The 27,910-nt window shown below is 54.1% G+C and overlaps 2 protein-coding genes across 6 annotated transcripts in view; one reads left to right on the top strand and one right to left on the bottom strand.

Annotated features, from left to right (window-relative positions):
- LAMA5 (laminin subunit alpha 5) overlaps positions 1–21,222 on the top strand; it is an 85,231-nt gene extending 64,009 nt beyond the window's left edge. For all 3 annotated transcript variants that reach the window (XM_042046208.1, XM_042046203.1, XM_042046195.1), the window contains exons 32-80: positions 154–293; positions 1,069–1,184; positions 1,469–1,680; positions 1,802–2,006; positions 2,160–2,304; positions 2,860–3,000; positions 3,357–3,518; positions 3,674–3,775; positions 3,874–3,957; positions 4,179–4,409; positions 4,926–5,039; positions 5,311–5,438; positions 5,665–5,745; positions 6,168–6,382; positions 6,651–6,751; positions 7,202–7,382; positions 7,614–7,757; positions 7,837–7,988; positions 8,068–8,178; positions 9,050–9,161; positions 9,696–9,866; positions 10,704–10,900; positions 10,977–11,093; positions 11,170–11,324; positions 11,547–11,688; positions 11,910–12,012; positions 12,097–12,210; positions 12,328–12,507; positions 12,857–12,999; positions 13,199–13,375; positions 13,620–13,756; positions 13,838–13,991; positions 14,099–14,232; positions 14,346–14,508; positions 14,970–15,098; positions 15,294–15,445; positions 15,826–15,958; positions 16,246–16,386; positions 16,589–16,719; positions 16,804–16,971; positions 17,064–17,196; positions 17,320–17,477; positions 17,596–17,782; positions 18,062–18,214; positions 18,333–18,492; positions 18,575–18,705; positions 18,806–18,896; positions 19,591–19,710; positions 19,831–21,222. In XM_042046208.1, coding sequence (XP_041902142.1) covers positions 154–293; positions 1,069–1,184; positions 1,469–1,680; positions 1,802–2,006; positions 2,160–2,304; positions 2,860–3,000; positions 3,357–3,518; positions 3,674–3,775; positions 3,874–3,957; positions 4,179–4,409; positions 4,926–5,039; positions 5,311–5,438; positions 5,665–5,745; positions 6,168–6,382; positions 6,651–6,751; positions 7,202–7,382; positions 7,614–7,757; positions 7,837–7,988; positions 8,068–8,178; positions 9,050–9,161; positions 9,696–9,866; positions 10,704–10,900; positions 10,977–11,093; positions 11,170–11,324; positions 11,547–11,688; positions 11,910–12,012; positions 12,097–12,210; positions 12,328–12,507; positions 12,857–12,999; positions 13,199–13,375; positions 13,620–13,756; positions 13,838–13,991; positions 14,099–14,232; positions 14,346–14,508; positions 14,970–15,098; positions 15,294–15,445; positions 15,826–15,958; positions 16,246–16,386; positions 16,589–16,719; positions 16,804–16,971; positions 17,064–17,196; positions 17,320–17,477; positions 17,596–17,782; positions 18,062–18,214; positions 18,333–18,492; positions 18,575–18,705; positions 18,806–18,896; positions 19,591–19,710; positions 19,831–19,985 — 7,106 coding nt within the window. In that variant the 3' untranslated portion in view covers positions 19,986–21,222. The remainder of the gene's footprint in view (positions 1–153; positions 294–1,068; positions 1,185–1,468; positions 1,681–1,801; positions 2,007–2,159; positions 2,305–2,859; positions 3,001–3,356; positions 3,519–3,673; positions 3,776–3,873; positions 3,958–4,178; positions 4,410–4,925; positions 5,040–5,310; positions 5,439–5,664; positions 5,746–6,167; positions 6,383–6,650; positions 6,752–7,201; positions 7,383–7,613; positions 7,758–7,836; positions 7,989–8,067; positions 8,179–9,049; positions 9,162–9,695; positions 9,867–10,703; positions 10,901–10,976; positions 11,094–11,169; positions 11,325–11,546; positions 11,689–11,909; positions 12,013–12,096; positions 12,211–12,327; positions 12,508–12,856; positions 13,000–13,198; positions 13,376–13,619; positions 13,757–13,837; positions 13,992–14,098; positions 14,233–14,345; positions 14,509–14,969; positions 15,099–15,293; positions 15,446–15,825; positions 15,959–16,245; positions 16,387–16,588; positions 16,720–16,803; positions 16,972–17,063; positions 17,197–17,319; positions 17,478–17,595; positions 17,783–18,061; positions 18,215–18,332; positions 18,493–18,574; positions 18,706–18,805; positions 18,897–19,590; positions 19,711–19,830) is intronic.
- An 89-nt stretch (positions 21,223–21,311) lies between these two features.
- Positions 21,312–27,910, bottom strand: part of ADRM1 (ADRM1 26S proteasome ubiquitin receptor) — a 6,925-nt gene continuing 326 nt past the window's right edge. Inside the window, exons 1-10 of one of the 3 annotated variants that reach the window (XM_042046222.1) lie at positions 27,617–27,636; positions 27,109–27,319; positions 26,748–26,864; positions 26,545–26,668; positions 26,032–26,118; positions 23,840–23,921; positions 23,381–23,610; positions 22,897–23,054; positions 22,151–22,253; positions 21,312–21,536 (exon numbers count right to left, since the gene is read on the bottom strand). In XM_042046222.1, coding sequence (XP_041902156.1) covers positions 21,430–21,536; positions 22,151–22,253; positions 22,897–23,054; positions 23,381–23,610; positions 23,840–23,921; positions 26,032–26,118; positions 26,545–26,668; positions 26,748–26,864; positions 27,109–27,318 — 1,218 coding nt within the window. In that variant the 5' untranslated portion in view covers position 27,319; positions 27,617–27,636 and the 3' untranslated portion in view covers positions 21,312–21,429. Of the gene's footprint in view, positions 21,537–22,150; positions 22,254–22,896; positions 23,055–23,380; positions 23,611–23,839; positions 23,922–26,031; positions 26,119–26,544; positions 26,669–26,747; positions 26,865–27,108; positions 27,320–27,616; positions 27,637–27,910 lie in introns of those variants that run through there. The other 2 variants (XM_042046231.1, XM_042046237.1) reach the window with 2 other exon arrangements.

Raw genomic sequence — 27,910 nt, 5'->3', positions numbered from 1 at the left:
CAGAAGCCCTGCAAGTTTTCCATGCCAGAGGATAACTGCGGGTTCTTTGGGGATCGCAAAAGTGAAGCAAGACTGACTTATCCCTTCCAAACTGGGAGGGTGTGATGGGGACTCGAGGCACATGTGGCACCAACACATTTGTTGTCTCTTCAGGTCAGACCAACGCGAATTTCTGCCCACATGCATACGGGTGCCGGAGCCTGGTGGTTTCTGAGAACCAAATCGTCCTGGATGTTACTGATAATGATCTGACTGTGGTGGTTCGAGTGCCAGAGGGCAAGCAGCTGTGGCTGGTGAGCCTCTCTTCAGGAAGCTCCCAGAGCATGCTGGACCAGGCTTCAGCAGGGAATTTTGCCTTGGATTTTTGTCAGTGTGTGACTGCAGGAATGTTTCCCACCATCATTCGGTCTCTGAACTACCCTAGAAAGTTGCAGTCTCCAACCTTAGTGGTGTGGAATTGAGGGCAGAATTCACAGGGGCAGCTTCTGTAGATGACAGTTGTCCTTCCCTGTCTGGTTTTGATATCAAAACAAAGCAGAAATCAAAGCTGTTACTTTGCATATGTAGCTTGTGATAATCCAGAATAAGACTTAATCCTGCCCTAGAAATATTTTACACCTGCATAATGTTGTTTGTTCAGGCAGTCCTCATTATGGGAGTAGGTAGCCTTTGTTACTCTCTGGCAACAGGACTAGATAAATACTAGATTTGGATAAATGGCTGAAAGACAGACCTGGAACCCAGGTGCCTTCATGTATAGAAATTTGGGGTGATAAAGACTGCCTTTTGCTGAGGCACAGCCAGTGCTGCGCTCTGGGGGTATTCTAGCCTGTTTCTACTCCAGTGAATTTGGGCTGTTCCTGATGTGGAGCTTTAGGTTAGATGGACCCTGATGGACAGACCTCAATAGAGAGGTGATTCCTGGTGTTTGCAGTAGTTGCTGTGTTATGTTCTGTCCCAGCAAGGGATGAAAGGTTAAAGGTGCATTTGGACTTTGGAGTCGTTTTGGATGGTGTCTGTCTGTCTGAGCTGAGAACCTGGCTCACCCAGCTCGCCCTTGCTTTGCAGGATTACATCCTTGTGGTGCCTGAGGACAGCTACACCTCCCAGTACCTGCAGGAGGAACCCCTGGACAAGTCCTATGATTTCATCAGCAGCTGTGGCATCAACAGCTTCTACATCAAGTGAGATCCTTGGCTTTGGGTGCCCGCTCTGCTGCCCGCAGGCTGCACACTCCTCAGGGAGCAACAGCCCCTTCCCTTCATGTGTGGCAAGGAGGGGGCTGGTTGAGGCTTTTCTTCTGTTAACCAGACGTGGGTATTTGGGGGATCTCTGTGTCACAGGGCTCTCCCTCCCACTAACCACCCATCGCTGCAGGAGATTCTGGATCTGTAGGGGATGCTGGATTTGGGGTGGTGGGGAGGCTGTGGGAATGAGCAGCACTGACTCTTCTTACCTTCCCCAACAGCCCCAGCACGTCCTCGAGGTTCTGCCGCGACTCTGCCATCTCGCTGTCCCTCTTCTACAACAACGGGGCGCAGCCGTGCCGCTGCCACGAGGCCGGGGCGCGGGGCAGCCAGTGCCAGCCCTTCGGCGGGCAGTGTCCCTGCAAGTCCAACGTCATTGGCCGCGAGTGCTCCCGCTGTGCCACTGGCTACTGGGGCTTCCCCAACTGCAGGCGTGAGTTCTCCCGTCTCCCAGCTCCAGCTTCCCAGCACTTGCTCTGTATCCGTTCCCCACACTCGCCTTTGGGTTCCTGGGTCTGGCTCCCCCAAACCCAGCCCTGTTCTGCCCCTTGCAGCCTGTGACTGCGGGACACGTCTCTGTGATGAAGTGACAGGGCAGTGCATCTGTCCTCCCCACACCCTGAAGCCAGAGTGTGTTGTCTGCGAGCCCCAAACCTTCGGCTGCCACCCCCTCATCGGCTGTGAGGACTGCAACTGCTCCCGGCCCGGCGTGCAGGAGCTGACGGAGCCAGGCTGCGACGTGGACAGTGGGCAGTGCAGGTGAGGGAGCCTTGTCCTGGCGCTGGGGACATCTGGCAGCATCCCTGGTCCCTGCTGGAGTGGTGGGACACGTTAGCAACCTGAAGGGAGGAAATGTGCAGAATGGGGGTGAGGAAAGCTCTGAAAGCTCTTCTGGCTCTTGTGTCCACCCAGGTGCAAGCCCAACATCATCGGACGACAGTGTGACCTCTGTGCCCCTGGCTACTACCACTACCCCGACTGCCGGCGGTGCGACTGCCACCAGGCTGGCACCGAAGCCAGCGTGTGTGACCCGGTCACGGGGCAGTGTCACTGCAAGGTCAGTCCCTCGATGCCTCCGTGTGGTGCCTTGGCTCGACTCTCCCGCTCTGGCTGGGGGTGGCAGGGGCTGTGTGTGCTCGGCATGCCAGAGGGAGCAGGGCTGGAGAAGGAGAGTGCCTGCGTGCCTGAGCTGCAGCCAGCCTGCCCCATGGGGTGGTGGGTTCAGAGCACCCTGAAAAACTCGTATCTTCTTATCCTTCCTGGCCATGAAGGCTCATTCCTTGGGCTGTCACTGGGAAAGATGTCCAGTCTGAGTCCAGCCCTGTATCAGAGCTTCTTGGAGGTAGAGCTGTCAGCCCTATTGGCTCCAGGCTCCATGGCAGCAGAGCAATTCAAACAGCGACTGCTCCAGCCTCTTTGTAGGGCTTACAAGTGCTTTGTTTGGGTGAATTTAATGTTTGATAGGTGCTGTACAAGCAAATCTGTTGGGGGACTGCTTCAACATCTTCCAGCACCACAGCATTGTGCTTTGAGCACTCAGCCTGCCATCCCTGTCCTCCACTGAGGCCTTGTGAGAAGCTGCTGACGCTGTTGAGCTTTGCTTGTCTTTCAGGAAAACGTGGAGGGCCTGAGGTGTGACCAGTGCCGCCTGGGGACGTTTTCTTTGGATGCCACCAACCCCAAGGGCTGCACCAAGTGTTTCTGCTTTGGTGCAACCGATCGCTGCCGCAGCGCTGAGAAGCACCGGGCTGAGGTGAGAGGGGCTGTGGCCACCAGAGCCTGCAGGTCAGGTGTGTTCCCATCCACCTGGCTCCCTGCTCCCCTCGGGTCTCTGTCCTGCATTAATCCTACTGAAGATACACTGTGAGGAGGGTTATCTTTGACTCCCTGTGCCCATCTCCTGCTTTCAGCCCCTTTTCCTGGTCTCTGGGGTCTCATGTGCTGGGCGGGGGTGATGATCAGCCTTCCAGTGGCTTCATCAGGATGCATGTGAGGTGTGAGCCTGTTATTCCCCTTTCTGCTGCTCTGGGACCTGTTCTTCTGGAGCATCAACACCCAAATACTTTCTGTAACTCCACTAGAAGACCCACAGTTGCTCTTCCCCTCCAGTTTGTCGACATGAATGGGTGGCTCTTGCTGAGCAGTGACCGCCACGAAGTGCCAACAGCTCTGAACCCACGGGAGCAGCTCGTCACTGCTGACCTCAAGAACCTCCTAGATGCCTACCAGGAGCTCTACTGGGTTGCACCCAGCTCCTACCTTGGGGACCAAGTAAGAGAATGGGGAACCACCCTGACCCTACCAACACATGTGTGCCAGCAGCCTGACACGCAGGCATTGCTCACACTCCAGTTGAACACAAACACGTCTGCCTTGTCTCAGTGGTGTGGACTTGCAGCAACGTGTGGGATTTGTCTCTCCCTCAGGTTTCCTCCTATGGAGGGTACCTTCGCTATGAGCTGCACTCCAACCCTCGGAGGGGTGACGTGTTCATTCCCATGGAGTCCCGCCCGGATGTGATCTTGAAGGTGCAGCCCAAGAAACTCCCTGGTGCCCTCTGCTAATGCAGGAGCAGGATGTGATGGATGCAGGAGGTGATGACTGATGCCTTCCTTGCTTTTCCTAGGGAAATCAGATGAGCATCATGTTTCTCGAAGGTGCCTACCCGTCCCCAGGGGAGGCACACGAAGGCCGGCTGCAGCTGGTGGAGGTGAGTTTGCACACACAAGTGAAGTGCTCAGATAATGCAGGAAAGGACAAGACTTCACACAGACAGAGGGACCAAGGCTTTGAGCTCAGCATTTTTGGTGTTGCCAGGGTTGTTTCACCCATGCAAAGGGGAGAGATTCCAGCAGCAGGGACGTGGAGGTTGGGTTTGATGTTCAGGTGCCTGTGCTTCCTGCCAGTAATGCCAGGTTTTTCTCCTGCCAGGGTAACTTCAGGCACACAGAGACTCACAACCCTGTGTCCAGAGAGGAGCTCATGATGGTGCTGGCAAACCTGGAGCAGCTGCAGATCCGGGCACTCTTCTCCCAGCTCTCTTCCTCCGTGTCCCTGCGCCGCGTGGTGCTGGAGATGGCCATGGCCACGGCCACAGGCGTCCGTGCCAGCAACGTGGAGCTGTGCTTGTGCCCAGCTAACTACCAGGGAGACTCCTGCCAGGTCAGGGGGAAGGGGACGTGCTGTTCCAGTCAGAGGGGAGTCAGTCACGTTTTGTGTGTCAGCCACCCCTCGTGCTTGGTGTGTGTGGCGGCCATGGGGTTTGGATGTTTGTGCAAAGCACTGGTGCCAAGGCATCAGCAGTCTCCAAGCTGGCTCCTGAGGGCTTCAGTTGAAATGACAGCTCAGGTTGTTCCAAAGGAAGGAAAATTTCCCCACCACACCACCGTGGACCTTGGAGAGGTGCAATAGCTGCATCTGCCTTCTTGGAAGGGCCACAATGGGGAAATCATTCAGGTGTTGCAGTACCTTGGAATGGGTCCTTCTCTCTGGCCAGTTCTCTCCTGGTTAAAAGGAGCAGGAGGGAACTGCACTGAAAAATCTTCATCATTGCTTTTAATCTCTTCTCCATCAGTACAACCCTATGGGAATTCTGTCATGAAAACTAATTTCGTTTCTTTTCTTTTCCCAAAAGTATTAGGCTGTTTTTCAGATCTCTGCCTTTTTCTGTCTCCTCAGGAATGTGCTCCAGGTTACTACAGGGACACCAAGGGGCTCTTTCTGGGAAAATGCATCCCCTGCCACTGCAATGGCCACTCAGATCAGTGCCTGCCAGGCTCTGGGATATGCCTTGTAAGTAAACAGTGGAGCAGTGTGATATTTTGGAGTCATGAGGTCTGTAGCATGTGATTCAAAAGCTCTTTACATACTAACTGGGCTGGATGAACCATGCCTAAGTCAGAGTATTGGCTGCACTGTTTCACTGGTGACCCTGCTTAGGGTCAGCTTAGGGTGCAAGGCAGTTCTGGGATAGAGGAAGGTCTAAGGCATCCTGATGGGGAGTTCTTAGTGCCTCCACCATTTATTGTCAGTGCTGAACCCAGAGCTTGCCTTTTCCTTGCAGAACTGCCAGCACAACACAGAAGGAGACCACTGTGAGCGATGCAAGGACGGCTACATGGGCAGCCCCTCTGCCCAAGAACCCCTGCAGTGTGTTGGGTGCCCGTGCCCTCTTTCAGTTGCCTCCAACAAGTAAGAACCCCAGGATGGGATTGCCTGTTTGGCCTCACTGTTTAACCACTGGAACCACTCTGTGCCCTCACCAGGGCAAGTGTCCCAATGCCAGCCTTGTCCTTGTCCCCAGACCATGCCCATGCTCTCTTGAACCTGAGGCCCCAACAGCCCACAATGAGTGATAGCTCCCCTGGCACCACATCAGGGGTAACTGCACCTCCCTGTGTCCCCCTTCTCGTTTCAGTTTTGCTGTTGGTTGTGTCCACAAGGGTTCCAACATGCAGTGCCTCTGCAAGCCAGGCTACGCTGGACCCAACTGTGAACGGTAAGGGGGGTGGCACCTGTGTTTGTGGGGCCTCAGACACCACACTAACCCTGTGCAGCCACTGCTGTGGCAGAGGAGAAGTTGTCCCCTTAAGGACTGCAGCAGAAGTGGTTGGCTCTGCCCCTGTGTGCTTTGCTCTGGCAGCGTTTCCTTCAGTCCTTTTCAGCCTGCATATGCCTGACTGCTGAAACTGTTACCGTGCATGTGTGACTTCCCCGTGCTTTGCCTTGACTTGCAGCCTGTGATAAAGGCACCTTTCTGAGGTATCACAAGGCGAAACACAAAGTGCTTTGAGATCCCTGAGGGTTGCAGCAGTTACAAGTGTTGGATGCTCACGCTGTCCCAGTTGTGCAACTCCAGTGCAGGGTGCAGGCACGAGCTGCAGGATCCTCACCCTGTTGTAACTTGCCATGTTTCTCCAGGTGTGCCCCGGGGTACTACGGCAATCCCTTGGTGATTGGCAGCTCGTGCCAGCCCTGTGACTGCAGCGGGAACACGGATCCCAACATGCTGTTCAGCAGCTGTGACTCCCTGACGGGCGCCTGCTCGGGCTGCATGCACCACACGGCCGGCGCGCGCTGCGAGCTCTGCGCGCCCGGCTACTACGGGGATGCTGTGGTAGCCAAGAACTGCACACGTGAGTGGGGCAGGCAGCCAGCACAGGGTGGGCAAGGGGAGGGTGCCCATTCCCAGCACTGCTCCTCTGTCTCTGAGGAAGAGCAGCCCAACTGCAGCTTGCAAAAGGGGCCATGGGAATAAGTTGTGAGAAGCAAATCCAAGAGGAGAGAGGCTGTCTTAACTTTGACTGATAGATTAGGGGGAAATAGGATTCCCTGTTAGCAGTAAGTGTTGTGAGTGGCTGACGGGCTCTTCAGTGAAATACTGGGTGTATTTTTCCCTGGCAGAGTGCAACTGTTCGCCTTGTGGGACTGACTCCTGCCATCCACAAACTGGCCAGTGCTTCTGCAAGGCTGGAGTGACAGGCCAGCACTGTGATCGCTGTGAGGTGAGGGTCACTTGGGCCCTGGGATGGTGCCTGTCCTTGTCATGGGGATGAGGGGCAGCCTTGGTGTGTCATCCCCCAGGCCTGTGAGCAGAGCAGGGCTGGCTGCCAGCTGGTGAAGGCTGCATTTACATGAGCTGTCCTGTACATGGCAAAAGCTTGATAAAGATCTGGCAGCAAGCAGTGAAGGCAGCATTCCAGTAACGGGGCATCATTTGGGAAAATGCAGTAAACCCCATTTTCCTCAGTGCATCCAGCTTGGGCAAGGGCAGGTTCACAGGGCATTGCTGTGGTGTGTGTGGGTTCTCACTGCAGCTCCACATCTTTACCACGTTGCTTTGAGTTTTGTGGTGCTCAAAACACACCTGGAAAGGAACGCTGGGGTCCCACATCACTGCCCCAGGAGAGAGGCACGCTTGCTGACCAGGGCATCCCTGTCCTGCTTTTCCCTAGGAGGGATACTATGGCTTCGAGGGATGCTCGGGCTGCCGGAGGTGTGACTGCGACGTGGGCGCCGTGGGGAGCAGCTGCCACGTGCAGAGCGGCCAGTGCAGCTGCCTGCCCGGCGTCAGCGGCTCGCGCTGCCACCAGTGCGCCCCGGGCTACTGGGGCTTCGGCCAGGGCGGCTGCACAAGTGAGTGGGGGGTCCCAGCCAGCGGCACTGGGGCAGGGCTGTGGTGCTGGTGCAGTTGTTGAAGGCGGAAAACAGCTGGCAGCTGTCTGAGGGGCTGTGCACGTCGCTGGGTTGCACAGGGAAAGCCCCGGCAGCGGTGTGTAGATAAGCTCAGCTGGAATAAAACCGTTCATTCCCCTCTCTCCAGAGTGGTAAAAGCACAAAGTGATTCTCTGTTACTTGACCCTGCAGAGTGCGAGTGCAGAGGGGGCTCCTGTGACCCTCGCACCGGGGAGTGCACGTGCCCCAATGGGCTCACGGGGAAGCAGTGCGACGTCTGCCTGCGCGAGCACGAGGTCCTGGTGGCAAACGGCCCCGACAGCATGAAGTGTGAAGGTCTGTGTCCTCTGTCCTGGGGAAACAGGTGAGGGAAGCCTGGCAGGGGGCCTGTGCTGACTGCTGCATTCCCCTGTAGTGTGTGACAGCTGTGTCCTGCTCCTGCTGGAGGACCTGCAGAGCATCGAGATGTCCTTCCCGTCCATCCGCAGCCAGCTGGTCACCCTCAACGCCAGCTCCATCGCCTGGGCTCGCCTCCACGGCCTCAACGGCACCATAAAGGCTATTGCTGTACGTGGAAGGTTTAACATCACCTTCTGCCCATGTTTCCTGGCCTGTTGGCCTGATTTAGCCTCTTTTTTTCCCCCAGAACCAGCTCCGTGAGTACCACAGAGCCATGAGCAGGGTCAGGCAAAGGGCTGACGAGCTGGAGGATGAGAACGTGGATCTCACACAGGACCTGAACGCACTGCAGCACAAAGTAGGGTATTTCTCCATCTTTCTTTGCCAGAGCACAAGTCCCCCTTTTACCAAAACGAGGGCTTTGAAGGCTGTGAGGAGCCTAGTTCAGGCAGGTTGGATGTCCTGCTTGACCAGTACTAAGTTGCAATGTTAGGTGCTCAAGTTGGATTACCTGCTTTCCTCCCTTGGAGAGCTGTTAAGCATCTCATGATATTGATAGTTTTTCTTGATTTACTACTTGCTTTTGAGGTGGCTCCAACTTCAAGCAGTAAAAATAAATTTAGTCAAATATCACTTACAGAAGGGGCATACAAGTGAGGAACATGAAACATCTGGGTCCATCACAGATGCAGTCTATATCCAGTCTAAAATCCAGCAGCTGCATCTTCAGAGAACTTACAAACTGAGCAAGACTTGATTTCATTTGATTTGATTTATAAACTGCTCCTCCTAATCTGAGGGAGAGGGAAAAATCTCTACTTGATGACATACTTCCCCAGACAGCTGCAAAGACAAACTGCCCCTGTGTGTACCAAACAGCCAGACTGCAGCCCTCTGTCTCTTGATCAGGACACAGGTGTGCCTGGCTCCAGGCTTTGGGGCTTTTCCTGTGTTAATAGCACCTGTGTTAATAGCTGTCCTCTGTGCTGTTGGGATTGTTCCAGCATCCAGAGCCTGTTGCATTGGAGCTGCATTTATTGCTTGTGCTTCTCTGAAGGTGCTAAATGAGATCACCCTTCAGTGCATTGTAGGACAGCAGCATGGGGCAGGCTGGACCTCACAAGCTACACATTGCCAAGCCTTGTGTGCCTTTTGGGAGCAGCAGTCCCTCTGATAAATCACATAAAATGTCATCTCATACTTGAGCTAAGACAGAGTTTTTGTTGTAGATGACCATGACTCACAGAGAAGCGATGCGTGTTGATCAGCACACGAAGGAGATGTACCAGAGGGGGGAACAGCTCCTGCTGCACATCCAAAGCATCCAGAGGGGCATTGCAGGTATGTAAAGAAGGGTCTTCACTTTGGGGTTCTTTCCTGGGATATGCCATGCTCTTGGTTTTAACCACTGCCAAGCACTGCATTGCTTAGGAAGAGCCATGGAGAGAACAAGGGAAAATACAAGTGAAGATCCCTGCAGAATCCCAGCTTTTACTCTCTGACCAGGCTTATTGTGAGTCTTAGCTGCTTGGCTAAACACAAGTCTGGGGAAGAAAACAATTTAAACTTCCACAAATGTTATTAAAATGCATAAAACAGGGGCAGTCTGCACTGCAGCCTCCAGAGAGGTTGAGCAAAACAGAGTCCAGCTCTGGGAGAGGAGGTAAAGCCACAGAAAGATGCTCAGGATGTAGGATGCGTTATTGGTAGTGGCCAAGGAGGCAGAAACATGGGGCAGTGCCTCTGGGTGATCTCAAGCAATTTGTTTTCTGAGTGCTGCCTGAAAGTTGTCTGTGGTTTGTGAGGGGAAAACTCAGGGGATTATGAAGGACCTGGTTTGGTCAGTGCTGATGCTGGGTGTGGGTTTCTCTGCAGACCTGGTGCGGCAGATGGCCAGGTTTGGGGCAGCGAACACCAGCACCACGTCCAGCGAGGAGTTCCGGCAGAAGCTGGCCGAGGTGGAAAGGATGCTGAGGGAGATGAAGGAGAGGAGCCTGGGGGCCCAGGAGGAGCTGGCAAGGCGTGAGCACGAGGAGGCTCAGAAGTGTGAGTCCAGCTTGGTGGCCCAGGGCTGCCCAGATCCTGCTGGGTCTGGCTATTCCTGGCTTGGAGCCCACGCAGACACTGCACATCATGGTTGTGTTTAGAGAGTGCTGTTAAGAGCCAGGCACCCCCAACAATTTTTATAGGAGTTCCAGAGTCCCCTGTGACACTCCAACAGGATCATTTGTGGTTCCTTTTCCCTTAAGGCAAACTTCAGAGCAGAACTAACTGGGTAGTTCTGTTTGATGAACAAAATTGGCAACACTTAGAACAAGGAATCACCATTATTATGCGATGTATTCACATCACACATGGATGTGAGTAAGTCACACCATGTTTCTTCCTATTTGCTGTCCCTATAGAGGGGTTCAGAGTAACAACCAGCAGCCTGCACCCGTAGTAGCTCTGCTGTCCTGAGGGCGTCCTTGCAGGAGTGAGAGCAGTGAGCCCAACGTGGCACTGCAGGAAGGGAGCACTTCTGATTAACAGGCGCTGGCAAAACATAACTCAGCAGCTGAAAGCTGGAATTATAAACTGGCTCTTGTTGGAAATAAGTAATCAAGGCCTCAGGTGGGGTTTTTCCATCATCCAGAGCTTTTCAGGCATGGCTGTGTGTCTTTGAAAGAGATCCCATCTCTAACCACCACTGAGAGAGACAGTCATGGACAGGATCCTGTGCTATCTAGGCTGAAAAGGAGGGAGGGATGGAAGATGGTCACTTCTGGCCTTGATACCTGCTAAATGAGACTAGAACCAGGCTTTAAGGCAGCCAGGCACATAAACAGCCTGTTTAGCATAGGAAGAGGAATTAGCAACAGTTGTCATCCCCTCCCTCCCCAGTGTTGCATAGGGTGAAGAGTGAGCTGCACGCCCGCTGGCAGTCCAACCAGGACCTGGTGAGCAGCATCCAAGAGCGGCTGGCACAGTACAGCTCCCAGCTCATGGATCTGCGTGATGCCCTCAACGAGGCCGTGAACAAAACCAGGCAGACAGAGGACTTGAACAGCCTGAACCGAAACAACCTGGAGGAGAGTCAGGTAGACCTTCACCATCAGCGATGTGGGGGGGCTGTCCCACCCCTGCTGGTCCCTAACTCTGGGTCTTTGTGTCCAGCAAAAGAGCCAGGCACTCCAAAAGCAGCACGCGCTGGTGCAGGAGACCCTGCAGATGGCCAAGGACGCCCTTGCCCAGGTCTCTGACTTCCTGCAGATGATGGAGCGTGCGAAGGAGGTGAGTGGCAGAGGCACTTTGGCACGGGCAGAGGGCGAGGGGTGGCAGCCCTCAGGAGTGACAGGTGTCCTTGCAGGCGTACGAGAAGCTGGCAGCGCTGCTGGATGGGGCAAAGCTGCCCTTGACCGAGCGCGTCAAGAAGTTCTCCCCGGCCAGCAGCAAGATCCCCATCGTGGAGCAGGCGGAGGAGCACGCCCGGCTCCTGGATGAGCTTGCAAGGAACCTTTCTGGGTGAGGCACCTGTCCTGACCCTCACTAGTCAGGCTGTCTCCTACCAGAGCTGGGGATGGAAACCTGCAGCCCCACCATGGCAGGGGAACCAGCAGGGTGTCACCTCCAAAGTTTTATACTGGAGCACACATTGTGTTGAGGAGCCCAAAGGGGTTTGTCTGGGGGGGGCATGGGGAGCCTGAGTGTTCTCCATGGACTTGCTGGCTTCATCTTCCAAAACAGCATTATCCAGGACACAAACCAGGATGGCTTTATCCAGCGGGCGGTCGATGCCTCCAACGCCTACGCCAGCATCATTGAAGCTGTGAGGAAAGCAGAGCGAGCAGCCCACGATGCTGACGAGGCAGCCAGCGAGGCCCTGATGGTACGTGCTGTGGGGAGCCCTGTGAAGATGGGCAAAAACCAAACTCCTTTCCCTCTGACACGTGTTCTGTGCCTGAGAGCAGAGTCTGCCACGGCTGGGGCCAGACTCAGTGTTTGGGTCTCCCTGTCACACCCTGCTGCAGATGGCTGAAGGAGCATTTTTGTGTGCAGTCAGAGCCAGAGGCTTGAATTCCTCTTCAGAGTTCTGTGTTTGTTTCACAGAATGTCATATCAGAAAACCTCGGGGCCATCTCTAGAACACTGAAGAGGAACAGCAGCAGCCTGGAGGAGGCTGTGAGGAGACAGCAGAGCAAACTCAACGGGGGTGAGAGAGGCTCCTCACAGGGTCTGATGTCCTTCAGTCTGGACTGAGCTCCAACAAACAGCACGTGCATTTCTTTAATTGCAGCTGTTAAAGGCACTCTGCAGACAGCAAGGGACAAGCTGGCTGACCTCCGTGCGAGGAAGGAGCAGCTCCTGACCCAGCTCCAGTCCGTGCAGGACATGCTGGGCAGGGAGCAAGGTTTGTTCTGGGGTAGCGGGACTGATTCTTTCTGCTCCCTTCTTCATGCACCGACTGTGACCCAAGGGTGCTTCCTCCCTCCTCCTGACCACCTCAGAGATACTTCTTTCCTTGCAGAGGACACAAAGGACACGATCCAGAATGCCAAAGCAGCTGCTGCTGAGGCCAATGAAACAGCTGCAAAAGTGGAGGATACCCTGAGCACCATGAAGAAGAACCTGGATGAGTGGAAAGACCAGTATGGAGGCCTCCGAAGTGAGGACCTGAACCAGGCAGTCCAGGATGCCAGGAAATCTGGTGGGTGCTGAGTCTGGTATGAGCCACTGCATGCACAGATATCCCCAGAGCATTTTTGAAAGCTGTGCTTTGCAGCTCCAGGTCAAGAGCAGAGGGAGGTGGCCAATACTGGATGCTTTACGTCCTGGCCCTTTTTTTCTTCGTCTTGTGCAGTGTCTGTATCACGTGTAGCTTTACTGCAGGAGGTTGCATGCACTGGAGCATTCTCACACCCCCCTCAAGGCTGATGGCTTTAGGGGATCTCTGTGACTGCTCCCAGCTCCTTTGACCTGCATGTCTCAAACTGCCTGACCTTCACATTTCCCTTCCTTACTAACCTCCAAAACTCCTGGCTCCTCTTCAACCCCAGTGTCCAGCCTGGAGAGCACCATTCCCCTGCTGCTGGAGAAGCTGAGCAGCCTGGAGAACAGGAGGAACAAAAACGCCACCGTGTCGGAGAACATCGTGAGGATCCGGCAGCTCATCACGCAGGCGAGGAATGCTGCCAGCAAGGTGAGCTCAGGGGTGGGTGAGGGCTGGGCATGATGTGCTGGGGGCCTGGGGGGGAGGAGGGCTTACCTGAGGGTAGCATGCAAAGGGGAGGGTGTCTGGGGCCATCAGGCAGGGTCCCTTTCTCATTTGGTGGAACTGGCAGTGACCAGGCAGGTGGCAGTGGGTTCAGTGCCACAGGGCTGGATTTCTCTCCCTACAGGTGAAAGTGCCCATGAAGTTCAACGGCAGTTCAGGGGTGCAGGTCCGGATGCCTAGCAATCTGCAGGATTTGGCAGCCTACACATCCCTCAAATTCTACATCCAAAACCCCGAGCCCAGAAGCCGGGAGGACGAGGGAGAGGAGGGGCGGTTCGTGTTGTACCTGGGCAGCCAGGAGGTGAGATGGGGCCAGAGGGTGGATGGAGCCCTTTTGCACCGATGGGGGATCACGCCTGCGCATCAACCCCTCACCCTCTCCCTGAATATCTCTGTGGGGAACACAAACAGCTCCTGGATGCAGCCGTCAGCCTGGGTCGGGAGTGGGATAGGGGGTGTTTGTCCAGTGCAGCCCTGGGCACACCAGGGAGAGCTCCTGCCTGTCCCAAATATCAACACGTGGCCCTGTTTCTCCCTGAGTTCAGGCCACTGGAGACTACCTGGGCATTGTGCTCAAGGATCGCAGAGTGCATTGGATTTACAAACTGGGAGATGAGGAACCAACCTCCCTGAGTGTCGATGAGGATATTGGAGAGCAGTTTGTCACCATCAGCATCAACAGGTAGGGCCTCTGCTCAGGGAGGACAGGGTTTGATTCTCTTTGGGGGTCTCCCCTGGTCTTGACCATCCCTCCCTGCTGCAGGATCCTGCAGTACGGGCACATGTCAGTGATCGTGGAGAGGCAGAGGGTGCATGAGATCAAGGGAGACAGCGTGGCCAAGGGAGAGCAAGGCCTGCTCAACCTCGACCCACGCAACGTCGTCTTCTACGTGGGCGGCTACCCCTCCAGCTTCACGGTGAGACAGGCGGCAGGGAGAGGGGAGAGGTTTTGGGAGGTGTCAGCAATGCCTTTGGAGGTTCTTACAGGAGGGAAACTTGTTTAACTGTTGTGTTTCATTTCCAGCCTCCTCCCGCTCTGCGCTATCCCAACTACCGCGGGTGCCTGGAGCTGGACACGCTGAACGAGGAGGTGGTGAGCCTGTACAACTTCCAGCACACCTTCGAGCTGGACACGGCTGCCGAGAAACCCTGCGCAAGGTGGGCACCGCCCCCGGGCCGGGAGTAGCCCTCCTCCAGGGCACTTATCCTTAGCTCTGCTTGCTCTAGGGCATGGCAGATGGCTTGGGATTGATGCCTCTGGTGTGTCTCAGGTCCAAGTCCACAGGAGACCCCTGGCTGACTGACGGCTCCTACTTTGATGGCACTGGTTATGCGGAGATCAAGTTCGAGAGCCAGTTTGGCACAACCAAGCGCTTCGAGCAGGAGATCCGGGTGGTCTCCTACAACGGCATCATCTTCTTCCTGGAGAACCAGGCAGGTGCTTGCTCCCCTGGGGAGCCTTTGTCCCTCAGTGGGTGGGCTGGGACAATCCCAGGCCTGCTTGCTGGCGTTCCCAGTTCAGGACACTGGGAAGAGGAGGGCTTCGGAGATCTCAGGGTCGCTTGGAGCAGGATTTCAGCACTATTGTTAAAAGTCATGAGCAGGCTGGACCCAAACCTCACAGCGGTCACTTGGCTGGTGTTGGAGGGGTTCCCCAAAACTTGGGAGACCCTCCAAGCTGGGCCACGGTTCACTGGGGCAGCTGCAAGGAGCATTTCCAGCTTGCAGTGTTATCCCTGTGCTCCAGCACAGGGCTGCTGTTTCAGATAAACCCCAAATAACGTGACCAGGGCACTGGCAGTGGGATCTGCTCCCATCAGTTTTAAAGGGTAGATGGGCTCAGGGCCACAACTGCATCCTGGGCACCTGCTGAGTGTCCATCCTGCCTCCCTCAGGGTCAGTTCCTGTGTCTGGCCATCCGGGATGGGAAGCTGGCGCTTTACTATGATTTCAGTTCTGGCCTGGAGATGGCAAAACCAAGCAACTCCTCCTCTCTCACCATCAGCAGCACCACAAACAAAGCGGTAAGAGGGAAGAGGGCTCGCTTGGAGAGAGGGCTCCTCATCTGAGGTGGGGAGGCATGTAGACCTTTGTTTTTGAGGGGGGAAGAGCTGCAAGAAGTTTTTTGACTTGAACCATTAACTAGACATCCTGTCCTGCCCTCTGTGATGGATTTAATTGCCCCAGACTGACAGATCATTTCTCTCCTCTGTCTCCAGATCCAGATTTTCCTCCTCAAAATGAATAATAAGAAGCGCATCCTGGTGCGGGTGGAGCGCCTCACCATCTTTGTGGTGGAGCAGGAGAACTCCCTGGAGAACGCTGTCTCCTACTACCTGGGGGGTGTGCCCCCAGCTGTGCTGCCCCCCAGGTGGGTCCAGCCTGCAATGGAGTGGGACAGTCTGTATGTTCCCCTCCAGAGTCCCTGGTGGTGGCCCTGGCCCTTTCTCAGCCACATCCAGGGCTGTTGGAACCCTAATGAAACTCTGGGGGAAGATTTCCTGTCCATCATCCTGAGCTTTTTAAAGATGGTAACTTTTCCATCTCTGGGGACGGATGAAGTGCTGGTGGGTGTCACCAAGTCCTCCTTTGCCGTGCTGGGTGCTTTGGAGCAGCCTTGGCACTGGAGATACCTGTGACCATCACAGTTCTTTCCCAGGCACTTTGCCTGAAGAGCTGCAGGGCCAGATCCTGCCCAGGGCTGTGTCTGCCTGGGGCTGTCCTTGTTAACACTGCCTGCTTCTCCTGCAGTTTGAAAGCTCTCTTCCCCACGGGTGGGCCCATTCGGGGCTGCATGAAGGGCTTGAAGGCTCTTGGCAAATACGTCGACCTGAAGCGCATGAGCACCGTGGGTGTCAGCTACGGGTGCACCTCGGACCTCCTGGTGAGCACAAAGCCCTGGCAGCCTGGCCAGCGTGCTGGGGGAAGGATCTGTCAGGGGGAGGAAGCACAGGACCCCCAGGACAGGCCCCATCTCCCCTCATTCACAGAGAAACAAGCATAAACCCCCCAAGTCCTCAGTGCAGAGGGGTCATGGTGAGGTGCTTGCTCCACATGATTGGCCATAGCACCAGCCAGACCCAGCAAGGAACAGAGCTCCTCACTCATCTCCCAGCATCCCAGCAAGGCCAGGGCCAGTCTCCCACCTTGCCTCTGTGGTGTCCCTCCCAGGTTGCCCGCTCGGTCAGCATCCATGGCCACGGCTACCTGACCCTGGCTCTGACTGATGTGCCGGGGCTGCGGGACTTCTACAGCGGCTTCAGCTTCCAGACAAGCCAGCGTGAGGGGCTGCTCTACCACCACTCCACCCAGGTGGGTACCCGCAGGCCCCCAGATATCCCAGCCGTGGGGCTGCTGGGGAAGGTGCTGCTTCCCCTTGGAAAACAGGGGATTTTGGTGGGGCCAGGCTGTGAATCTGCAGTGAGATCTGCACCCTGAGCTCCTGGAGAGCAATGGGAAAGCGGGCTCTTCCTTGGGGTTCAGCTGCTGAGCTGCTGGGTGATGTTTTCTGCAGGAGGGGACGTGCCAGGTGTCCCTCCAGAGGGGCCAGCTGGCCTTGAACCTTCTGGGGAGCGAAGTCACCACTGACGGTGCCTACGCGGACGGCAGGGCTCACTACGTGGCCTTCTACAGCGATGCCCGTGGGTACGTGTCCTGCTGTGGGTGCTGCTGGGGGGCTGGGGTGCCCACAGCCACGGGGACCTGCTGAGCCCCTGCTGCCACCCCCAGGGTCCGGCTGTACGTGGACGATGAGCTGCAGGACACCAGGACAGGCCCCAGGCCCAGCCGGCGGCAGCGGCGCCAGGACGGGCGTCGGCTCTTCCAGCTTGGGGGTTCACCCGATCCAGGTGCCCTCAGCAACCTCACCGGCTGCATCGGGAATGTCTTTGTCAAGCGGTGAGCAACTCCGTGCCGCTGCCAGATAGCAGGGCTCAGCCCTTTCCCACCTCCCAGCTGGTGTGACAAGGACCTCTTCTTCCTGTGTCTAGGGTGTCAGAGCCACAGATGGTGGTGGACCTGCAGCAGAATGTGGAGAGCATCAATGTCACCATGAGCTGTCCCTTGGGTAAGCAGTCGCAGCAGCTCAGAGTGACTCCAAAGAAGGACAGGCGGAAACCCAAGGTACCGGCTGCTGCCAGAACTCCCCACGTTCTCCTCCTCATTCTCCTCAGATGCCACTGCTCAGCTCTGCTGGCGCTTGCAGGGATACTCCCCTCACTCCATTCCCTGGTGCACGTTGTGTAGGTGCCGGGCAAGCCTGCGCCGAAGGGCCGCCGCCACAACCAGGACGGGCTGTGCCAGCTGCACGCCCAGCCCCACACAGCCAGGGGCACCTTCCGCTTCGGGGGGGCCCCGAGCAGCCGCTGGGAGTTTGATGAGATCCCAGCCTCCTTTGGGTGGAGGTGAGCCTCGCCCCATGCCCGCCCCATGCAAACCTGGCCCTGGGATCATGGCCTGGAAGCACGTGTCCCTTGCAGTAGTGTGAGAGCTGGGTGCTCCCATCACTCTCTGTCCCTGCAGGTGCCATTTCTCCCTGGAGGTGAAGCTGAACTCCTCCAGTGGGCTGCTCTTCTACGTGGCGGGCGAGCGGGGCTCCTCCATGGCTCTCTTTGTCTCCAACGGGCGCTTTGTCTTCCTGGTGGACATGGGCGGGCGCCGGCTGCGCGTCCACAGCAAGGACAAGTACCGCGACCGGCGGTGGCACACGGTGAGCAGGGGCAGGGCTCAGCAGGACCTCCCCAGACCACAGCGTTGCCTTCTGCACCAGATGCCTCTGCAGGGGTTGGCTCAGTGCTGCCCTGCTCTGGGCATTGCTTCCTTATTGCACATGGCACACTGCAGTTCCAGGGGAGCAAAGGGGACAGTGAAAACACAGCCAGGGCTGGCTGGACCTCTGAACTGAGGCCTCCCTTCCCTGGGCACAGCCCTGGGGCTCCTCCCAACCCGGGAAGCCCCAAGTTCTGGCACTGACCTTTGGTGCTTGCAGGTCTTCTTCAGCAGAGACCAGAGCCGGGCCCAGCTGGTCATCGATGGGCTGCGAGCCCAGGATGCTGCGGTGGCCACCACAGTGCTCTTCATGGCCCAGACCCCCTTGTATGTGGGGGGAGTTCCAGCTGGGAAAGCTAAGGCTCACATACCGGTAAGGGCTTGGCGGTCCCATGGCATCATCCTGTCTGCCTGTTCCCAGTCCCATGGCATCACCTCGTGCTGGCTGCTTTTGCCCCCTCTGTGCTCAGTCCCGTGGCCTCTCTCCGCAGGCTGCATCGGCCTCCAGCTTTGATGGCTGCCTGAGGAACCTCCAGCTGGACGGGAGGCCCCTGGGTCCCCCCTCACGCGCCTTTGGGGTGACACCGTGCTACGAGGGCACACTGGAGAGCGGGGTCTTCTTCGCCGCAGATAGCGGGTCCATCACCTTAGGTACCCCCCAGCAGGCTGGGACTAGGAGGAACAAATCCCATGGGAATCCCCTTGGTCCTCACCAATGGCATTTCTCTTCTAGCTGATGCAGTGATGACTGAGCAGGACTTGGAGGTGACACTGGAGGTCCGTCCCCGCAGTGCCTCTGGCCTCATCTTCCACGTCGGCACGAGGAGAAGCCACCATCTCTTGCTCTACATGGAGGAGACCAAGGTACTGGGAGGGTGGTGTCCCCACAGATTTTCAGAGTCAGTGGGGGTCTCCTGCCTGTCCCTCTCAGCTCTCCAGCTCTGATGGGTTTGTCTCACCCCAGGTCACTGTGAGAGCGAACGCTGGGGCTGATGAATTCTCTGCGTCAGTGACGTGCCCAGCTCTCTGCGACGGGCAGTGGCACACCATTGCAGGTGAGGTGACAGCTCCCTTGGTTCTGTGACTCTGCTCCAGCCCTGCTCCTAGGGGAGCTCAGGGCAAGCCCAGGCTTGGCGATTTAAACCCTATGCCCCTGCTGTATGCACTTAATTTGGGAGTTCGTAGCTGCCATAAGGTCAATTTCCTGATTAACAAGAGTTCTTGCCTGATCTTAGCACTGTCACATCTGGTCGACAGGAGAGACAGGTTGTTTTTCCACATTTTGGAGCAGCTGGCAAGGCCAAGGATGTGCCACAGGACTTGATCCATCCTGGGGACTGTGTCCAGCTTCAAGTGAAAGTCCAATTTGCTTTGGTGCCGTGTGTCCAAAGGGCTCCAACCCCACAGCTTGGAGCAGGGATTGCAGGATTCACACCTGTACAGGAACCTCAGCCTTTAACGTAGCTGCCATTGAGCAGGTGCTGTTTTGTATCAAGCCCTTTTTGGGGCTGGGGGCACAGCTGCAGCCCCACCTCAGCACAGCTCTATTTTAAACCCTCATCTTGTTCAACCAGTGCTGGGTGAGGTTTTAGGGGAGACTGTCCATACTCTGGGCATTTCCCAAGAGCCAGGCCCTTTGACTCTTCCAGTAGTTTTGCTGTGCTCCACAGCACTGGTCTAGGCTGGAGGGCAGAGGTGGGCTTGCTCCATGGGTAAGGAAGAAGCACTGACTGTTGTTTTCTTTTGAAGTTACCAAATGGAAAAACATAATCCAGGTGGATGTGGATGCAGAAGGCAACCACACAGTGGGACCCAGCCAGCCTCCTGCACCCAGCACAAGGGTGACCTTCTCCCTGGGAGGGCTGCCAGGTGAGTTGGCAAAGACACACTCCAGGATGAAACACCCCAAGGCCAAGGGAGATACTGTGCGAGGAAGAGGTATTTAAGCATTTGCCAGATTCATGCCTGCTTTTCCTTGTTCTTCTGCAGAGCCAGACAAGGCCAGCACAAGGCTGCTGTTACCTCCCCTCCCTCACTACGTGGGCTGTGTCAGGAACCTGCTGATTAACCAGAGGCACGTGGACCTGCCTCGAGCTGGGACTGCCTGGGGCTCTGTCAGCCTGAAGGGCTGCCCTGTGCTCTAAGTGCCACATGCACGGACAGCCTGAGGGACACAAGACTGCTCCGGCCCCGGCGTCACCACTCGAGAGCACTGACCGTGCTCGGACACACTTATCTCCAGTGACTGCAGGCACAAGTCTGGGCCAAACCAGAGGGGCCACAAATCCCAGGGGAAGGAGGGCAGGGGAGGACAGCTGGGGAGAAGGGGGCACGTTGAGGATGTTTCCCAAATAGAACCAAAGTGGGATGTGGCGACAGGTGAGTCCTTCCTGGGTGGTCAAGGATCTGCAACAGGGCTCGTGCTGCCCGTGGCTCGTGGTGGGAGCGTGGGCTGGAGCACAGAGCAGCCCTGCAGCATGTCCTGAATCCTGTTCCCTTCACCCCACACGTACAATGCACATAGATTTAGTTCACCGAACACTTGAGGCTATTAATAAACTGTCACAGACTGTCTGCTGATAAAGGCTGCAGGAAGTTTGTGTTCTATAATAAATGCAATTAGGACAAACTGGATTAATTCTATCGGTTTTGGGGTTTTATAAGCAAGGGCACATTTAACCCTCCCCCCAAGGGCAGTCTCAGCTCACCTGCTACTGCTATGCAAAGAGCTCTGCAAGGGGGAACTTGGACAAAATTCTGTTCGCAGAATTAGCATCTTCTTATCAGAGTAATTTATAAGAATCAAAAAAAGAACAGAATAGGCTGGGAGAACTGCTGAGGGAAAGCAGAAAGGCACAACCACCACTGGCTCTGCACTTGCATTCAGCACTGGTAGTACACTGACAAAGGTCCTGTTGTGTGAAGCAAGAAACTACTGCTCGAAAGGGAAGAAATAGAAAGGTTACCTCCGCATCTGGCCAGGCGTGCAAGGTGGCACCTGGCCCTCACCCAGCCTGGCTCCTGCTCAGCCTCCCTCAGCCCTAGTGTAGTGCAGTCTCCACTTGAAGCAGCTTTTTACTCCCAAGACACCCAGTTCACTCGTGCACTTACACGTCATATATATATTTGGGTGTGTATATATATCTCTGGCCACTTGGGGACAAAATCTTGCTTCTGAAATGGACTTGTAACTTATATCATTATATTGTGGGGTTTTTTTATGAGGGGTAAATATTGTAAAATGGGTTTTTAACATGTCCATCTTAAACAAATGTAATTATGACTTGTTCTTAAAAGTTGTAGTATTAAAGATGGTCTTTGTAAATCACTGGTGCATACTGTGGAGTCAAATAAAGTTTTATGTTACTCTCTTTCACTTTACCTGGGGAGAGTTAGCAGGAGGCTGATGAGCTGGAAGAGGGAAAATCAGCACTACAGGGTTTACTGTACAGATTGGAAGGAACAGTATGGCAGATAAAAGAAAATTCCTTTATTTGTAGATTTATATAAGCATAATATGAAGTTAGTAATCCTACTGCAGTTGCTTAAGTTAGTATCTAGGAATATCTGTAAGGAAGAGCAAATAACTTAATCTAAACTCATATCTTCCTCTTCATCTTTCTTGTCCTTAGAGTCTCCTTCCTTTTGGTCTGATTTGACACTGTTCTGCATGGCTTTGGCAAAGGCTTCTACATCTAGAAGTTAAAAACACAAGTTATTGCAGTTCCTGGGCTGGAGCTCATTGTCCACACAAGGTTAAAGCTTCATTACTTAGAAAGCAGACAGTTGCTTTAGTATGAATTAGCAGGGAGGAAAATTTTAAATAGTAACACAGATCCAGATCTCTCTGACACAGGATTTTATGCACTTTCACTGTGCATGGGCATCCTAAGACCAGAATTCCTGCAGTAATGGGAGGGATGCTAAAAGCTCATTATGGAAAAGGGAAACCCCCCTCCCCCAGAGCTGGCCCTGACTGTTCACTGATTTCAGGTGAATCATTAAAGACTCCCACAAGAAAGGCATTCCTGAATAAGGTGACTGTGACACCTCCAGAGTCCTTTGAATCTCTAGCAGGAAAACAAGGCCAACACATCTCTGCAGAACCCCAACTTCTCCAACTGCACATCACACCTCACTCTGTGTCTGCTGGGAATAGCACCTGCCCTTTCCTTGTAAACATCAGTGCAAGAGTCATCTTTGGAGAGTCAGAGAAGCTGATCCTTACACCCCACACTCAGTGGTTGTGTGCAGTGCCAACACCCCCAACAACCCCCTCCATCCTGCTCCCACCAGCAACAGCACTCACCGCCTTTATTTGCTGCATCTACTGCCTCTGCAGGTAGCCCAAACTGGCTCATGAGTGGGCCCAGCTGTCCTGAAGCTAAGGCAGCACTGAACATGCTCAAAGCCTGTGAATTGGAGTCAACAGCATCAAAAGAAAGTTTGCATCAGATTCCCGCAGCAGTAACCCCAGGAGGAGAGCAGTCCTGTCAGGGCAGGGCTTGGGAACAGATATGCAATAAAATAATCACCAATTAAATGTCCCTCACTTCCTTTTGTCTGCATGGAAGTTGCTACAGTTCAATCTAAATCATTTAAGCAACTGAAATTTTGCAAATTGACAAATTTCAATCAGTTCTGTAAGACACCAGCTTTTATCACAGTGTCCTGGAATTACAGACTGGTGTTTCAAGGGATGTAGTGCGATAACCATGAGCATCACTTCCTTTCAGTCACCTGAAATTACCTTTAAGGAGCCACTTGTTGAAAGGGAATAATGAATCTGCTACTACTCCTGTCATTTGCCACAGAGCATTTATAGTGAAGAGAAAGGTAAAGCCCAGCTCCAGAAGAAAAAGTAAAAACCATTCCCATCTGCCCTTGAGTGACTGCAGGAAAGAAGAGCTGGTGCTCCATTAAACCATGTCCCTCCTCCCTTCCACTTGTACTGAGCAACTTCCCACTTTGAACAGTGCCAGAAACCTGGAAAAGCAGGGCAAGGTGAATCAGGAGGAAGGAGAAGCGCACTTCTCCCCAGAGCCAGGCATCTACCTGCTGGAACTGAGGAGACGTCAGGGTGTTCTGGATCTCTTCCGCAGTCTGCGGCAGGGATTCCCCTGAGGGAAGGTAAGGCATCAATCGCTCCTGAACTTCAGCATTGGCCAGGATGGGAGCCATGATCTCGGGAGTCAGAACAGCTGCCAGATCCACTAGGAGAAAACAAAGGGTAGACCATTAAACTACACCCAAAACCCCCTGGTTTTGTCATGTAAATCAAATTATCTAGTCAGGGTCTGAGTATTAAAACTTATTGGCACACTGCCACCATCTTTTCTTCCTCTCAGTTTTGGAGTGAGAGTAAGTCTCCTGAAGCAGCCAAGAACAGCACTGAAATAAAAAAAAAAAAAACAAAAAAACAAAAAACAGGAACAAAAAAATTAAGAGACCTTTCAAACCAATGTGGAACAGGACAGGACAGTAAAACAGCTCCAAAGGACTCCCGGATCCAACAGCTGCCTGGCCAGAACACTGTTACCTTGCTGTCCTCCTGCTCCAGATGGCACATTCATAGTAGCTAAAATGTTCTGAAGGTCACTCAATTGAATGGGCTGGGTTGGGCTTGTGGCTGAGCTGGTTCCATTACCCGAACTGGGAACGGGGCTGGGACTGGTCACAGAGGCAGCCGCAGGAACGGACGGGGCAGGCGTTACACGGGTGGAAGAAGTCGTGGAAGATGGAGTCACTGCAGCCGACTGGCTGCGAGAGCTGGGCAAGATAATTAGGATAATTAATTCCCTGCAAAAACCTCTTGTACTCCGAAAAGCTTCTTTTCAAACCCTTCCAATATGAAAAACTCCCACCTCATTTTAGAGAGGTAATAAGCAGCCTTGATTCCCCCCATACTCCCCATTCAATAAGCCATGATTCCCCCCCCAGAAGTGGCAAGTTCACATTACAAAAGCCCCGCAGGCCCAAGGCACACGAGGCCTCCTACCTTGATGATGAGCTGCTGGTCGGGGGTCCCCCACTCCCGAGCAGACTGGCCAGCCCAGGCCCCGTCAGCGCGCCCAGCCCACCTTCCATAAACATAAAAGAAGAACAGGTTTAGACATTTATTTCTTCAGGTTTTCTGCACCTCTCTTCTCTGGAGAGGCTGCTCTTGTACCTGAGAGGTTTTATTTGGTAAAATAGAGGAGGGGGTGAAAGAGCCCAACCCACCCTCCCATGTCCTTAACAGAATCTTGTTTTCTGATCTTGCATCCCCATTAGAGAGCTGAACATCTCAGAAATGACTCAATTTCTAGGTGTACACAAGGATGAAGTTACTTCGGTTTGTGCCGTACGTACATCATTGCATCACAGCCCTCTCCTCTCATCTGCTATCCCAAAAATCCAACTTTTCTATGGACTTTAAAGCCAAGGCCCCCAGCAGAAGATCCCAGAGGCGTCTTTGAGTTGCCACCACTCTCTACCCACAGACCAGGGGTTTGCAGCTTCAAACCTAACACAAAGATGCAGGAACAGAATCAGCCAAGCTGTTAAACACTTCACAGGCAAAGGAAGGACAGCTCCACGCACCAAGTGCTCCCAGGGGAGCAGCCAGCAGGAAACCAACACCCCTATGCCAAAGAAACCAGAATCGGCCTCCTCCATCACACATCCAAACTACCAAGGACTTATTGCAGGGTCAAGAACCTCAGCTGCGAAAAGGCCTGGCTGCTGGGCCCCCCAGAGTTGTCAGGGACTCGACTGTCCCCCCACAACTCCTTTGAGCCACAGCAGCCAAATTTATTTATGCTCCATTTATCAAATGCCTCCCATCAGTGGGTCCTTGCACCACACCTGATTATACACACAAAGCACCTGCATTTCTCACCCACCTTTGGGAGCATCTGGGAACAGAGGACAGAACAACAGCACTCCGTGAGCAAACCCATGGCCAACTGCAGCTGCAGACCATGCAGGTCAGTCCCTCCTTGTACAGGAACAATCCCATGGAACCAACACTTCCTGTCACTCATCCCACAGCTTCCCCTACAGCAGGCATGGAAGGTAAGGCTCACCTGGCTGCACCACACACTGCTCTGCTCCATTTCATGGTAGAAGTGACCTAGGAGCAAGAGAGCTCCTTTGGAGCTCTGCAGAGCCCCAAGAGATGCAAACCAGATGTGAAGAAGACAACACTCCCAGGGGAAATGATCCCCAGGGATTCACCACAACCACTCTTTGCAGAGGCAAGCAGATGGTTCTCTTTCTGTTACATGTCAGTTTCACTTACGGCTGGATGTAAACGCAAAGAAAGAAGAATTGCTGAGGAGAAGTGTTGAGAAAAGGAGAACAGTCTCAGGATTAGGTGAAGCTTCAAGAGGAAGATCATTTCCAAACACATCCTAAAAGGCCAGAACCTTCCAACACTAACATGAGATTTGCATCTGAATATCCCACCAATAAGACTTGCATCTGAAGCGAAAAAGGCACCAGCCAGATCCACAAAAACGGACTTCTGAGCTTAAGCACAGAACCTGAGTCACTGCCATCTGTGTTCCTTTGCCTACTTACACTCAAGGGTCTGACCTCTCAGAAAATGCTCCTGGAGCACAGATAGCATTGAGAACAGACCACAGCAGGGACTCCAACACACCCCTCAGCCCCTTCAGCAACCAGTGATTCCAGCTCTCCCCAGGGCCGCCCAGGAGAGACATCCCTGCCCTGAGCCTTGCTCCTCTGACTGGGGAGTGTTGTGGTGTGGGACCACTCCAACCTTCTTCTTGAACTCTTTTTACTTTGCACACAAATATTCACTGAATCAGAGACAACACAAGCAACCCTACAGCCTGGTAACCAGCACATTCACCAGGAACAAATCACTGGTTTTTGGCCCCTGCTCCAGTGAATATTTAGGAGGAAGAAAAGGAGTAGAAAAACACACGGGAAAAAAAAAGCAGAAGATTCAGTGCAGCAAGGAGCAGAACCAAGGTTCCTCGCAGATCAAGCCCTGAGATGAGTGCTGTGTAGAATCTGGTACCCTTTTTCTGTCCCTGAGCTCATCTCTGAGGCAGGGCCTTGCCTTCTCACGTGAAAGAAGCGCTATTGAGATCAATAGCACGACTTGAAAATATTGTCAGGTAAGATTTAACCTGGCAGGAGAAAATACCATTTTGGCATAAAGATATTAAAGCATTTTACCAAGTCCTCCTAAGCCCGTTGGTCCGATCAGCTGCATGAGCTGGTTATGGCTCATGTTTCCAAGAAGGCTTTGCAAGCCACCCTCACCTAAAAACAAAAACATTCTGAAACACAACATATTCACATAGTTTTTTTCACAGCACTCCGGCTCAAACAGCAGGAGATTAATTGGCATCACATTCTGTATGGAAAAACAGTTTCAAGTGTTTACTGATTCATGATCTTCATAAAAGATAAATGTAACTTGGCTTCATAGAGAGAGGTAAGACTCCAGAGAATCTACTGGAAACAAAGAGATTTCTCCTGGCAGTCTTAACTTTCAGCCTACACCTATTTTAACAGCACAGTTTATTCTGCTAAAAGCACATTTACGCTTCTGTATCAACATTGTCCCCAGCTCACCCTCCTTAGCCATCAGGGATTTCTTCCTAGGGAACTCTAAGGGCTTATTCTAGACATAAATTAAAAAAAAAAAAAAGCCTCTGACGTGAAGAAGCAGAGAATGGACTGTACCTCCTAGCGCTGAAAGCTCGTGGCCTCCACTGGCATTCCCACCCAGTGCCCCTGGCATGGGGGGATTGTTGAGATACTCATTCACCTTACGGCAGTGCTCCTCATCCTTGTCTGTCTTCGGCTCCTGCAAGAGAATTGCTCTTGGTGTGAGTCATACTGGGGGTATTTTGATCCAAGACCTTTGTCATTGGCTTCCCACAAACCTGCATCCAAAAGAAGAGTCGTTTTGATCCTGCCTTGAACTTCAATACATACACACGGCCCGTGGTGCACTGTGGGACTCTCTTGAACTCACAGTCATCAGGAAAAATAATCAAATCCTGGAAAGTGTGTCAGAAGAAACAAATGTTTGAGAAAATACAATATTCCTTTTCACCTACCAAAGCCCTCTGCCCTCCTCCACCAGCTTTCTTCCATCTGCTCCTCACTGCAGAGAGGACATGGAAGTGCAAGTCTGTCAGTGACATTCTCACCCTAATTTGTCCTGGAGGAGCTCTTTCCACAGCGCCAGCAGATCAGAACATGACGCAACACCTCAGCACTGAAACACAACCTCATACTCACATCCTCCACGTTGCCCGAAGTCCTGTCCTTCCAGCAGAAGTGAATGAGGGAATCATCGGTTTGCTGGATGTAAACAAGGCCTTTTCTCTTGTCTGGAGTTACAGTGCTGCCTTTCAAGGACATCTTCCCTGCCCGAAATTCCACCAGGTATTTGCTCGAGGAGCCACGAGAGCCTGGCACCAGGCTTGGAAATAATGCACCTGAAGACATCCTGGAAAGAGAGAGAGCAGCAGGTGTGATGAGAAACCTTCCCACATCCTCCCTTCCCAATATCAAATTTCAACTTTTACCAGGTGGCTTCACAAAAGCAATCTGTCCCACTGCCAGCAGAATTCCAGGGTGATTCAATTGAGCTAAAGTGGAACCCTGGATGAAGACAAGCGGCTCTACAGCCTTCCACTAATAAAGTAAAGCCCGTGTGCTGAGGCACTTGAAAATGAAGCCAACGTCCCCCAGCGCTTCCTTCTTCAGTTCGAACCGTGGTTCAAAGCAGGAAGCCCTGCTGTACCTTCAGACTGCGGCTCCAGCACCCCCGCAGAGCCCCGCAGAGCCCCGCAGAGCCCCGCAGGCTGCCCCGTGCTCGACTGACTCTCACGGCGACCCCCCGGCCCTCGGCTCCCGCAGTGCTCGACCCGCGGGCCTGGCGGCGATGGCGGGCCCGGCCGGCCCTGTGGGACAGTGCGGCTGTTCCCGGGGTCGCGCTGGGCTCACAGCGCAGCCAGCCCCGGGCCCGCCGCTGGGCAACAACCGGAGCGGAGCCGGGGCGGGGGGGGGGGGGGGGGGGGGGGGGGGGGGGGGGGGG

This window comes from Corvus kubaryi, unplaced genomic scaffold (assembly GCF_017639235.1).
Source record: "Corvus kubaryi isolate FWS band 111438036 unplaced genomic scaffold, C.kubaryi_AGA036_p1.0 134, whole genome shotgun sequence".
In the NCBI taxonomy this organism is placed as follows: Eukaryota; Metazoa; Chordata; class Aves; order Passeriformes; family Corvidae; genus Corvus; species Corvus kubaryi.
This window is presented reverse-complemented; position numbering and strand designations above follow the sequence as displayed.